Source organism: Seriola lalandi, unplaced genomic scaffold (assembly GCF_002814215.2).
Source record: "Seriola lalandi dorsalis isolate HSWRI2012SDOR001 ecotype SW California unplaced genomic scaffold, Sedor1 jcf7180002054606, whole genome shotgun sequence".
Lineage (NCBI taxonomy): Eukaryota > Metazoa > Chordata > Actinopteri > Carangiformes > Carangidae > Seriola > Seriola lalandi.
In genome coordinates, this window is record NW_019525159.1 from 944379 (window position 1) to 958315 (window position 13937).

Below are 13937 nucleotides of genomic sequence, written 5' to 3' on the forward strand. Positions count from 1 at the left end.
CAGGCAGCTACCATTGGCTCTGCAAAGAGGGTCCCCTCCTGTCCCCATCCCTTCTTGCCTGCAGCTGCTGGCCAGCCTGTCAGTTCCCAGGCATCAAGCCATCATAGATGACGCCTCCTCACGCCACCAAGTGGTAATCACCTGCCCTGCACCTCTTATCAGCAGGGGTGCTATACTCCAGGCAGCAGTGGAGGGTAAGATGCTACCAACAGTGTTTATAGCTTCATTGATGGGAGTTTGAAAACCAGTGTGTGTTTGTGTGTGTGTGTGTGTTTGTGTGTGTGTGTGTTCAAGCTTTGACTGAGTGTTCAAGTCATGTAATGAAGCCACATGAAAAAAGACATATAATTTAAAACTGTGTAATGAAACCCTAGAAAACCTTACTCAAACATAAGTAAACAAGTAGTATAGTGCACTTGATTGAACAATTTTCAGGTGCAGGTTGAAAGAAAAAAATCACAATAAAACAGGTCATGGAATGAGACAGTAAGTGTCAGAGCCTGATTGCTTTCCATTATTTAGCCATGGTGCCTTTTTTCGTGCCTTTTGTGAGTTTGTTTATGGGTAGTAAATCATCATCTTGGTAAGTCCCTGATCTCTAGTCGTCACGCTGGGTTCAAAATCATGTTGTTTATGAATGTATGTGTAACGTGTGCATTCAGAATCTTTGCATTCTGTTTATGTGCATGAGTTGTATGTGTGTGTTTTTGCGTGTGTGTGTGTGTGTGCGTGTCGTGGCCTTGACAAGAGGAAAATCGGATATTCCTGAGACAGTTTGCTAAATCCTTGCTATATCCGTGACCTCTACACAGATGCCACTGTGGGTTCAAAGTCATGTATATAGAAATGTGTGCATGCATTGTGTGTATAATCTGTGTGTGTGTGTGTGTGTGTGTGTGTGTGTGTGTGTGAAGGTCAGCCTGTGTGCACACATTTAAGGATTAATTTTCTGCACCTGACAAGTGGAAAACAGGCAGCAGTCTGAGAATAAAAAGAGGCTGAGGAGATGGGCCATAGGGCAGGTGAGGTGCAGGGGGCGAGGGGCCGAGGCGAAAGGAACAGGGGCTCGACAGTGGTGGGGGGGGGGGGCTGCTCAGTTCAGTGAGTAATTGTAGTGGGGGTCATACGGGTCTGGACCTCATTAAGAGAGCTGTCTGGGAACTTTCAGGCACTGACTTGTCGTCATGTCACCAGCCTTCTTGTCAGAGGAGGCAGTGTGAGGAAAAACAGTGCCTTATTAATGCATCTTTCAGTCTTCCAGGTCACACAGTTCAACATTAGACTCAGTAATATCAACACAGCAAAAACTTTGAGCATGCAAGCCTGTAAGTGACATACATCTCAAATCTGTGGACTTGAGGCGTTTTAAAAGCAGGTACATCATCTCAACCAGTATCACTTTTGATCGTCTTCGAACGTCTTATCTTTTCTCCTCGACCCCCCCCACCACCACCACCACCACCACCACCCTTATTTTTAATTTGTATTCACAGGGGGGTTCTTCTCCGGCTGAGGTTACATGGATGAGAATTGGGGGGGATTTGGGGGATCTCTTTCCAGCAGCTTTTTGAAGAGGGTGAGGTATCAATCAGGTGCTGATGTTACACTGATGCAATCTCTCAGCCTAGGAGGTTACTTCTGGACGCTGTGCTGCTTTATATCAGCTAAGAAGCTGCTAATGTAGTGATCAATTATTGTTTGACATATGATACTGTGAACAAATGTGCTGAGACCGCTACATGATGTTTGATTCTGTATTAATAGGCTTTCTTTCAGTGACATAAAATATATAAATAAAATACATGTTCATACACCCATGTTCACTGAGCTATACACATCTGTTTGGTAAAGGTGGGGGCTAGAAAACCACAATATCACATTTTATAGTGCATTTAAACCTGTTTATTCTCATGCTTTTAACTGTAATTCAAAGCATTAACCAAAGAAACACAACACAATATGTTGTCTTTCATTTTGAAATGTTATACATTCAAGAGTGCAATTATTTAGTATAAATAGAATAAAATATCTGCGTGTCATAGAATATAATCTCTTTTAAAAAATGTCTCTAATTATTTCAGAGTAGGAAATATAGCATTTACATGAAGCAGAATATATACAGAAAGAAAGACAAAGATAGAGACATTCATAGATCAGCAGGTGCACAGCACTGTTCCCAAAACCCAGAGATAAAATTATCAACAGTTTGTTCTTATTATAAATATATATTCATAATTACGCTACACATTGTACTGCAAATATGCAATCAGCCCAAGGATAGTATGATGTTCACATCCAACAGCATAAATATTACAGTACTTTAAGGACGGGGTGATTATCCCCATAATAAGGTGCAGGGTTGTTTGGAGTCAGCTCTTATAGAAATTCTATTTCAGCAGACGACTTTGAAATAGAAATGCAAAAGAAATTAAAAATAAATGAAAATAACGGAATAAAAACATGCTCAGCCAGCAGGACAAAAACATGTTTCTTGATAAAAGAAAAATAGAACAGAAATTTTAAGTCCTGACATGACAAATCTGAATCAGAAATGACTCCACAACCCAGCTTAGAGGTGAAAAGGCGCTATGGGGCAGAGGCTGACTAGTTGGTCTTTTTGCAGCTTGTTGTCTCTGCGTTCTCTGACTCCTCTTTGGCTTTGAGCGATTCACTTTGTCCCTTGACAGGAGAAGCCGGGGTGTGTTTCCTTGCCGCTCCGCTCTCACTGGACTCTTTGGTTGTGGCGGCGGAGGTTGTCCTGGTGGTTGTGCCATTATCAATACATGCGTTCTTTACCTCGCCAGTGAGGGCGGCGTAAGGGGAGTAGCCGGTGAAGAGGGTCTTGTAGATGGCCGACTCAATGGCAGCAAACGGTGAGGCGGAAGAGCCTGTCAGCATCATCCTTGACTGAAAGAGAGAAAATAAATATGAGATGACAGATACAAGATGTGACCAATGAGGGAGACATTTTTTAGGAATTTTATGTGGCTGTCTAATCACTTCCAAATCAATATTTTTATATTATGTTATATTGATGAACCCGGAGAGAATTATCATCCGACTGCTCATTGTTTTGGTTTTCTGGCCCGCAACTTTACTGCTTTGGCTCATACTGACCGCTCACATCAGCATCGTTTTTGGAGGCAGCAGCCAAACTGTTCTCACCAAAAAAGAAAAACTCACTGTGAATCACCTTCTCCACGCCAAACTACCGACTAGCTAGTGGACATAGTGGAGCAATTAGCAGCTAAAGAGCCAAATGGGTCCTTCAGGAGTTGGCGGAGCTAAAAAAGAGAGTGAACAGTAGCCTTACACCCATCAGATGGCCAGAGACACGACTTCAAATGAAAGCTAATGTTGCTCCGTAACTGCTGGATGTGTAAATAAACAACTGTTTGCTATCAAGTTCACAAGATCAACTCAAAATATGACAACAAGTTGTGTTTGCTTGTGGCCAAAGAGTTAAAAGTCATGAGGTCAAGTCACCACAGGAGCTTATGCTACATGGCAATTTGTCTTTTTTATTTCATGTAACCTGAGCAATTATGTGATGGTGACCTAGTTTACATATAAAAGCACTTATTTACTTCCCATTATGGAGTGAGTGTATAACACCTGCATCATCAGGAAAGCCAAAATAATAAATAGCAGGTTGGACACAACTTTTAAATCTGATGAAATTGCTCTGCGTTAATTTAACAGATCAGAGTCAGAGGGAGCTAACAGAACGAGAGTTGAAAGAAGACATGGTAGATTTATCTGTGTCTCAGTCAAGAGCACAAGTTTCCCAGAGAAGAGAAGGGAGGCTGATGCAAGCTGATGAAAATGATGCAAAAGCCTCAGCCCTACGGGTAATACCGAGCTAATGTGAGTCACCACAGCTAAAACTTCAAAAAAGCAGAGGGAGAAAGGTCATTTAGAAGACAGGCCGTCACAGATTTGGAGGGAGCTACGGCACCAAAACATTTGTTATACCTGAGTTAAGATCTAATTAATAAGCACAGAGTGGTATTTACTAGTTGTCCTTGTCTTAGGTAAGCAATTACATGAACAGAAACGCAGCTTCCTGTTTTGTATCGGAATCAATATCACCTTGGTCACAGCGTCACACGTATGAGCTCCACCAGGTACACCAGACTGACCTTGTTGACAACAGTGAAGACGGTGTAGAGGAGCATCAGGTGGTGCTTCTGGAGAGGCAGGTAGTGGGTCTGCTGCAGAGCGAATAGCACCGCCCCTATCAGGGTGATCTTGGTGGGGCTAAACAAACATGCAATAAGAAATGATCAGTTACAATATACAGCTTGTGATTAAAAATAAAATTTAAATGTCTAAAATAGTGAGGGCAATACCTTCATGTAGACACTTAGATAAAAAAAGGTAACACAAAGAACATGTATTCTGATGAGATTTGAATATATAAATAGGTGTAAACTATAGAATAAAGCTTTGTTGAGTGGCTCCATCTTTGGTTTTAAAAGGAATGGTTTGTTTTCAGAAAATATGACAAGTGTTAGATGAGAAGATCAAGATCAGTCTCCCATGTTCTGTAAGGTAAATGTGACAGTACAACCAGTTAGCTTAGCTTAGCTCAAAGACTGGAAACAGATAGAAACAGTCAGCCTGGCTACCCGCATGAGTTCTCATGTTATATCTCATTTGTTTCATTTCCACAGATGCAGTAAGTTCAGAGGTGACTCATAATGAGGTGATTCCCGATCAGGAAATAGTCCCTCATAACCCCCCCCCCCCTGTAATCACCTGACTCTGGTCATGAAAGTGAATGAGCGTATTTCCCAAAATGTCAAACTCTTCCTGTGAATTTCACATTATGCTCAATACATTACAATATACTCACAGTGTATTCAATATGTAGTTTCATAAGCACAAACGTGTAGTGCACTGATGTAATATCAGCAGGGTCCTTTAGAAGACTTACTAAGACATTCTGAGGAGCTCATTAGTCTCCGGTTTCCACACACCTCGAACAAGCTGCTCAAAATTACTTATCAGACCACCTCCAGCACCTAGTGTGGGTAGAAAAGATACACATGGTTGATACAGAGTAATATGTAAAACATACTAGATATTGATTAAAACACTTAATTATTTAAAATGATTTTAAACCATTCACAAAAGGTTGTTACCATAAAAAACATTTTTTTTTTTTAAATCCAGTGGAGCGACACCAACAGTTACTGACCTTTAGCCCACCCAATGGCAATCATGACCAGCAGGCTGTCCTTGTATTTGCCGTGAGCCTGGGTGACCCCTCCCAACACCTTCCATGTCCTGGTCACTTCCTTCATCCCTGACAGCACCAGCCTGAGAGGCAGCACAGCAGCACAACAGTACACCACGTCCATGGGGCAGTAAAACACCAGGTACCTGCAGAGACACATGTGGCTCAGTTAATTAGTGCACAAACACATAAACATTTCAGATACCTGCTGCCACGAGACTACTGCATGTGTTCAGTAAATACTTTTACAGCATCACATGCCAGTCTCCGTCAGGGACCCGACTTCTCCAGCAGAGGGCAGTGTGTTTTTTTGTTTTTTTGTTTTTTTAGAGAGAAGAGTGTAATTATATGTGCCACCAGCAGAGGGTAACAAAAGGCTTCACATTTAGAGATGGGACCTCTACAATAACCTCTCTGTTTCATTTAATGTTGTCCACATTTCATGGTCCCTTTACAGAAAATTAAGTAGTTCCACATTTCTTCTAAAAGAAAACCCTCATTATGTGGTGTTTTGCTTCAGGGATGTATAGAGGAAAGGACACAGACATGTTTTTCGGTGTCCCTTTTCCTCAAAGTTCCAAGAAGGCCTCTCACTAATCCTCACACTTTCTGCCTCCCTCCCTCTCCTGCCCTTTTCTCTATATACATATATTATACTTTTTTTCCATTTCTCAGATATTTACCAGATGACCGAAGCAAGCAGAACGCTGGTGCTGTTGGTCAAAGGTGCTACAGGTGGCTCGGCCAGCATGATCCCAGACAGCACAGCTCCGCCGAAGCAGAAGAGCATGGAGCTGAACCAGCAGGCTAAGGGGCTGACTCTGGACACCTCGAGAGCTCCTGCACAAGAACAGTATATTTATTAGTCCCCCATATATTACAGATACATCCATACATAAGGTATTAGCATTCCTACAGGGTCTAAACATTCTGTGCTCTAACGTGAGTCTGTGAAAGGCTTGATTGCTGTTAAAGGAAAGGCGGATGCATAATGAGGTCTGGACTAAAAGCTCAGTATTGTTGCAGGATGCATTCAGAATAACAAGTCAGTGGCAGACAGTGGATTTGATACAGTGGCTATTGCCCTGTGTGATGTATGCCCCCCACCCCACCCCCAAGTCTCTGGCACTGTGTAACTATTAACTGGTTTAAAATTAACAGATAAAGGGAACAAGTGGAGAGAAAGGTTTGTCAAGCGAAGCTACATTATTTGCTTCTGAGCCTACGGCTCAAAGTGCAGCACAAAGGCGCGACGTTTACAGTCACAAACAGACGATATCAGTTTGCTGAAGATAATCAGTCAGATGCTCAGTACTCCCTCTGTGTCTCCACCCTGTTTGAAGAGCACTGTATTCCTTTTACCACTGAAACCATTTCCATGCTCACTAATGACATAAGCACTCACGAGTCAAGTCAAACAGCATGAGAACTGCTCTCTACTATGCTTTAGACATCCTCACTGTAAATCTTCCCTATAAAAGGAAGATTTAGTGTAATTCGTGTTTACTCTAACACAGGGTTTATTTGAAAAAATTTACAAAAACACTGAGATTTTGTTTATACTTTATAGAACTCTATGTACCATTGCACAAATAGTCCAATACTATCTAAAACTGACTTGACTTGTCTCTACCTAAATGAATGCTGCCAATATAGACAAAGATATACATATTTCCCTTAGGTTCACACAGGTAGCACTCAGTTAACCTTGAGCCACCTGCCCAGAGTCACTGTGGCCACACATAGGACCATACTGGTAATCTGAGGATTACAGGCAGATTATAGACTCCTGGAGAGAGATCGGTAAACCTGGAGGATTTATAGCTCTGTCTGCCCCCTCTGCAGACTCCTCTGGATTCAGTCTTCACGGCTCACATTTAACTTTCTTCTTAAAAGAATCCGAAAATGATTCAATCAATTTAATTTCCCACCTGTTAAAAAAAGAGATTAGTCACAGTGACAAATTATTGTTGTTAAGTCTCTAAATGAGATAAGGTCCACCACTGGATGTTAACGTGTTGTTTTCTTCATGTAAAATCCTCATACGTAAACTAACTGGTAACTGAGTAAAAGAAGAATGTGCTCTTCCCACACAGCCTTATCTGTTTAACATACACAATATGATAGGATCCCTCTTACATGAGCTTATTCATTTGTTTAAAACTATTCAGCTCCAAACAAAGGATTTTCCCCGAACTTGAGGGGAGACATTCTGACTTGTCGAACACAGGTGTAACCATTACCATGATGAACTGCTGCAATTCACTGCACCAATCACTGGAGCAGAGCTGTCGTTAGTGTTACGAGTTTCACCTGTGATTCTCCTGCTCTGACGAGTCAAATGCACAAATGAAAAAACATTGGAATTGAAATGTCAGACACAAAGACAAAAAAAAAAGAAAAGAAAGAGGCTGTTCACTTGTGTGCACGTAAAAAGACGTACCCTTTTTAATTTCTTTAAATAATATCTAACGTTGTTTCATAAAATGCTCAGAGGGAATTGTTAAAAAACTGTTAAACACCCATTTTTTTTTGGTGCCTATGCTGTCTCCACACATACAATACTGAGTCACTATTCCAACTAAAAGGAGAACTGTTCTAGCACATTGACTCATTTTAACACATTAGAGTCAAATATTGCAAAACAGATGGATAAAGTCACAACTGTAACTGTAATGAATGGTGGCGGGTGATATATTGTATTATAGCTTAAGCTGCAGCATTAAGAGCACAGTTAAGCGTCAGTGTTAATAAATTTTACTGGTGACAAAACCAGGCAGTTATTCCTCTGTGTGCACATGAGGTCTGATGAAATGAACATGTTGTGCCACAGTTAGAAGAGGAAGTTTGAAAAAAAGAAAAAGAAAAAAGGTCTAGCAAGAAGAAAACTCATGCAAACGTCAGATAGGTAAGAGTGGTTAGAAATATACCAATAATCTAGAACCATGACTATCATACACATCTTCTCCGGTCAGAGTCTACATGAGCCCTGATATGAAACCTCAGTGTTGGTGCCTTCGGTCTCACAGAACTTGTAGCACACAGTTCACAAGTGCAGCACATTGCTTACATAATAAACACTGTTGGTCTGTCATCACCTTTAGTTCAAGAACAAAACAAACTGCTGCTTGGACGAGTTCCAAGTTTTAAGGGGGAGGCAGAAGTGGTGCTCCAGTGTTGAGCTGGAGACTATTGCACTTTAATCTTACAAAACATGGTAACATTTTTGCATATATGAAACCGCTGCATTTGCAGGTCTCTGAAAACAAATAAGGTTGCTTTTCAGGACTCGTGAAACATGATTGGGAATATCTGCAGGAGATATGCAAGGAAGTTGGATGACAAAACCAAGGGTGAAGGTTGGCATATGGTTGAGTGAACTCATTCGCACTATGTTTGGAGTGAAGTCATATTAGATCATCCCGATGTGCCCTCCCAGAGGCTATGTCTCCAAGACAATCGCTTTAGGCATACTAGCATTTGATTGGCTGAAAGGGTGCTATCTGGAGGCTCACGTCATCTACCAATATCTCACTTACTGACAGACACAGAGGAGGCAAGAGTGGATTCAATGTGCTGACAACGGTCAGTTATCAGTGTCAGTCCAGACCTCAACCATTGGCAAGAATTCTGTAATTCAGATGACACCCTTTCCTCTATTGCCAACATGTTTTGTACTTTGTAGATATCATGCCACAAAAATAAGAGACATCAGGATCTTTTTCACCATCCAGAGCATGAGTAGTAGGTAGTAAACTAACCACCTGAAAACCTGCTATCTTCCTAACGTCACCAACCTTACATTATTAGATTGTTAATACATGCGTCACTGGCTTAGCAGTATTTTACTGTAGTTTTAAATGTGAAATTAAGGGAGGAGGGGGGAACTGCAACACTGGTAGGCCTGATGAATATAAAAATGTTGATATTGGATGCAAAGATGTAAAAATATTGTTCGTTATTTCTCTCTTTTCCATTAACAAGTCATTTCCTTAAGTTTACTTTTTCTTAATCCTTGATTTGTTACCATGTATAGTTTTTATTTAAATGTAAATACAAATCATATGTTAATAAACTATTCTGCTGACAGCACTATAAAGTCCTTTGTTTTGGAGGGGGTTGCTGTGTCCCTCCCAGCATTGAGCCCAAACCCACACCCTTAGACAAACCAGACCAGTAAAGAAACATGTTGCTTACATTTGATGTTGAAATATTATACACTGCTCAGACAAATACACAAACACACCAGACCAGATCCTGTCTCCTGGTTTCACATTTGAAGGAAACACATTTACAAGTCAAATCTGAGCACTGCAAGCAAGTACAGCACAGCTGTGACATGTCATCCTGTATTGGGTGTATTTCCAGTTCTTCCTTTCTTTCTATTTCTTTCTTTCTTTCTTCCTCTGTCTTTCCGTAGAGAGCGAGTTCATGTTACGTCTCATCTCTCTCCCCCTCAGTTCTCCCAGGAATTAAAACAAACTGAAGACTGTTCACTTTCTGGAAAGCTCTCTTAAAAGCACAGCTACAATATAACAAAATAGTCTGAGTAGTCAGTTTTGCCTTTCAAGCTATTTCATAGTCAATAAGAGAAAAGACCACTTGCAAATTATCTTAGATTAGTGTTTGTAGTCCACGTGAGATTATTTACATGCATTTGCACAAACCAAGATCTTTACAAATGAACACAAACGAAGGATGTATTGAGATAAAGTCTTGTAGCTTAGAAAATGGCTCGGTTGTTGCCGCTGCAGCAGTGCTGACACAGCCTGATCAAAAACAGCCATTTAAGTCTTAACCAGGACAACATCTCACCTACCATGAACACCAAACACAGCATTATGTAAGTCTGTAAATAACACATTCATCCTCTCTCCTGAAACTCACTCTCAATCTGCCTTGTTCTTCATTCCCCAACTCCATTTTTCTAATCTCCATTTCTATAATTCTCCTCTTTTCTCCAAGTCCATCGCTCTTTCTAACACTTTCCTTCTCACTTAATCTCACTTTCAACCTCTCCTGAGCCGAGGCCGGATTTTCCTTTGCCCACTATTTTAGTTTTATGACCCCCTCATACTCAGACTTTCTTAGCCCTCTCTTCTTGTCTCAGAGGACAGTCATTACAGGCAGAGCGAGATGAGAAAAACGTGGCTTATCTCTGGTTATTTTTGGCTTGAAGGGAGGATCACTGATTGACATATAACCACTGCTTCCATGTCCTTGTCCTCCTGCTTCCGATACAATCCACACACAGCAAGGTTTAGAGATGTGCTTAAAATAACTCCACAGTGAACTGCAGTGACAGTTGAGTGTCTTTTTCCTGTTTGAAGCTTTGGAATAATGATTTTCTCGTCTAGAAAAAATTATGTTTTCAGAAAAAATACTACGGTGACTTTTGTGTTGAGCAGCTCCAACACTTAACACCCAGATGGGATGCACTGTAGAGCAGGAAGTGAAGATTAACACAGGACAGAGAAAAGCAAGGGAGGGTTGGATTGGTTTATGGCATTCCTTTCCTTTTGGGGAAAAGAAGAACTGGAGCTGGCTCTGAGTGATTTGTGTCTTGACTTTTATTCATTTTTTATTGAACTTCTTTCCAAATGACCCTGAGATTTAAACCATTGCTTTTCTCTTGGTAACTTTTTGTAAAGCTATAGCTCCAGACACAGTACGTGCTTAAACAGGCAATTACAGTGAACACAAACACACAAAGGACGCACACATTACTGTTTCCGTCCTTCATCAGATACTGTCCACGTGATTCGTTCCCCAAATATCTCAGCCATGTCTGACATCTATGTCTCCATATGCACAAAAAATAAAAACACAGTGAAAATATGTGGATCCTGCATTGCGTTTGCTGACCTGTGGCATATTGTTTGTCCATACTTTTACTGTGTGTGTGTCTTTCTTTCAGCTGCATGCAGATAGATGGGAGTAGAAGACAAAGGGTTAAAAGGTCACAGCAGCTCAGATGCTTTGCAAGGCAAGTTCGAAAATAGACTGTAGATTTACAGCAGCGGAACTACAATGGACTGGGTGTGTGTGTGTGTTGAAAGTTAAAGTTCACTGCGCAGTTAAAAGTCCACCTGTCCCTGTAGTCAATATCTCAGTGACATATCATAGTTGGCTCAGTGCCTGCCTTTGGTCTCGGCTGATACAATACAGTGTAGCTGAGTGTTACGGTGTGTTTTAAAGCTCTTCCAGTCACTCTGCTGCGTGTGTGTGTTTGTCAGTCAAACAAAGAGAGCAAACATGAGCAACAGTCAACAAGTGATGAAAGAGAACTGTATCAAACTTACTCAATAATGAGATCAGGTAAAAACTAAAAGCTTTGTACTGTACGTGACAGTTGGTTTTATAATTTAGATTTTAGTCATTTAAACTATGGAGATGCTCTACAGAGGAAACAGATAATGACATGTAGTCTTTAATCTATTAATTATTCAAAGGCCTCAGTTTTCACCTCTTCAAAACTTCAGCAACTAATTTGTTTGTTTTTGTTTACAGTTTGCTCCAATTCACTAATTTGGTCAATTGTATTTGGTAAAAGGATATCACATTATGATATTTATGATCATGATATGGCTCGAGTGAAAATAAATTACATTTCATATTACATCACATAAAAATAATGTAGAAAGAACAAAGGTAAACAATGAGTTTCAACACTATGACAAAACAAGGTACACACAGACTGCTACAGCTAACTCAGCCAGGTGTGTTTACAATGTATTTAATTGGATTAACTGATTCATCATGGCAGGATAGCAGGGCTTCTCATCATATGCCCCTTTTTTTTAGGGGGGGGGGTAAGTAACTATTTTCAATATTGATAAATTTACTGATTATATATTTTTTGATTTCCTGTTTAGTCTTTAAAAGTAAAATATAAAGGGGAATCTTTTTTCAACTTGAGTCAAAGAGCCAGAAATACTAATTTTAAGAAGCTATATGACAAAAAATTTTGAAACTGGAATTAGAGAATATTTGTTTTTTTCCCATTATTTTATACCTAATATGTTAATGTCATGAAATAGACGTCTAGATTATATAGACAAATTAAAGTAGAATAGGTGTTTTCTTTGTGATACAGCAGACTAGGACATTAGGCACAACTTTGTGGCTGCGTGGCATTCAGGTGCAGAACTTGAAGCAACAGGATAGCTGTTGGCTCATTACATTAAGTTCAAGTTTCAACAATTCAAAATACTGCAAAACGAAAACTACTGCAAGACGAAACTGTCGCTTCTTCTATTCCATCACACACTTTGTTGAAACTGTAAACGTCGTGCCTTGGCAGTCAGTCAGTGAATATGAGCCACTTACCTGGCTGCTCCCTCAGAGCCATGACTGACACGATGTAGTGCGCCATGTCAAAGTATGGAAACATGGACAAGTTTGCCAGTCCGTGGGACAGTTCGTCTAAATGCAGCACCCCGAACAAATCCATTATCTTATTTCTGAAACTCTTCAGGAAGAGCAAACTATTCTATTGAATCCTAGAGAGGAGTTCAAGTCGAGAAAAGGCACTGGTCCAGCTCAGAGCATCAGGGCAAACACTTGGCTTCATCCACCGTCTGTCAAGTCTGACACAAGCCGCTAAAACAGCTGTGTGTGAGGATGCACCGCGGCCAGGTTGCTCGCAGCTGGTTAGTTGCCCTCGCGGATAGCCGCTCGTCGCCTGACAACAGAGCTGTACTGCCAGAGGATGGTCATCGTCGGTGTCACCCCGACAACGAGGCTGTCACCAGCGCATAGGCGGAATTCCTGCTCCGTGTTCCGCCATACTTGTGATGTGGCGGGTGGAGCCAGAGCGGCTGTGTGATTGGAGGAATGAGAGCACGGCGAGCCAATGGCGTGTCAGAGTGTGGCTTTGAGAGGCGATGACACACGATTTGTAAAAGCGGACAAATCCACACTTACACCCCAAATATCACACACACACACACACACACACACACACACTGATTCACACACACGCAGGGAATGGTTCAGCAGGTGTACTAGCTAGTTTGTTCTCTTGTATGGTTTTACACAAACTGCCAATACATTGGTGTGTAGCTACCTTTGATGGGTGGAGCCTACAGGTGGAAATGACACGTTGTAAACTTTGAGGTACATCAATATCTGTGGTGGAGGAAGTAAAAGAAAATGTCACTTAAAAGGTTCTGTAAATGAGATTTTCTATAACAATAATATAGCAGCAAATAACTATTTTCTATGTAAGGATAGTGCAATAATGGTGTCCTGAGCAGAGAACTAGGTCACTCCCCCTTTATAACAGTTTCTCTGTTCTTTGTTTTGGTAACAGGTCTGGCAGCTCGTGCATGTTAGTGCACGTGCATGTTAGTGCATGTGAATCCCACCTGTTAAACTGTAAATGTTTGATTTCCTCATTTCTCCAGGGAGATGTTGGATTGGTAGTAATCTTTTTCAGTATTAATAGAGCCACTGTGTCGAGGGTTGACTTTAGTTTACTGTCAAAACCATCTACAATACAATCACAGGAGGAAGGAAAAACATCTGGAGCAGCATCACATAAAAGATCAAAAACATTCGCAGCCCCTTCAGCAGTAAGATAGCATTTCCTGGCAGTTTGTTCTCGGAAATACTGTTGTATAAAACATTTGACAGTAAAAAAGACACAGAAATGATTGAACAAGCCTATATCTAAAACTGAAGAAATATTAAT

At 40.8% G+C, this 13937-nt stretch overlaps 1 protein-coding gene across 1 annotated transcript; it reads right to left on the reverse strand.

The window, feature by feature from the left end:
* Nucleotides 1–1879: 1879 nt before the first annotated feature.
* On the reverse strand, nt 1880–13041 carry tmem38b (transmembrane protein 38B). The gene is made up of 6 exons (XM_023419621.2): nt 12572–13041; nt 5926–6082; nt 5204–5388; nt 4940–5027; nt 4143–4260; nt 1880–2907 (listed from the first exon to the last, which is right to left on the reverse strand). The coding sequence occupies exons 1-6, from the start codon at nt 12693–12695 to the stop codon at nt 2605–2607; spliced, it is 975 nt and encodes a 324-aa protein (XP_023275389.1). The 5' UTR covers nt 12696–13041; the 3' UTR covers nt 1880–2604.
* Between the last annotated feature and the right edge of the window lie 896 nt (nt 13042–13937).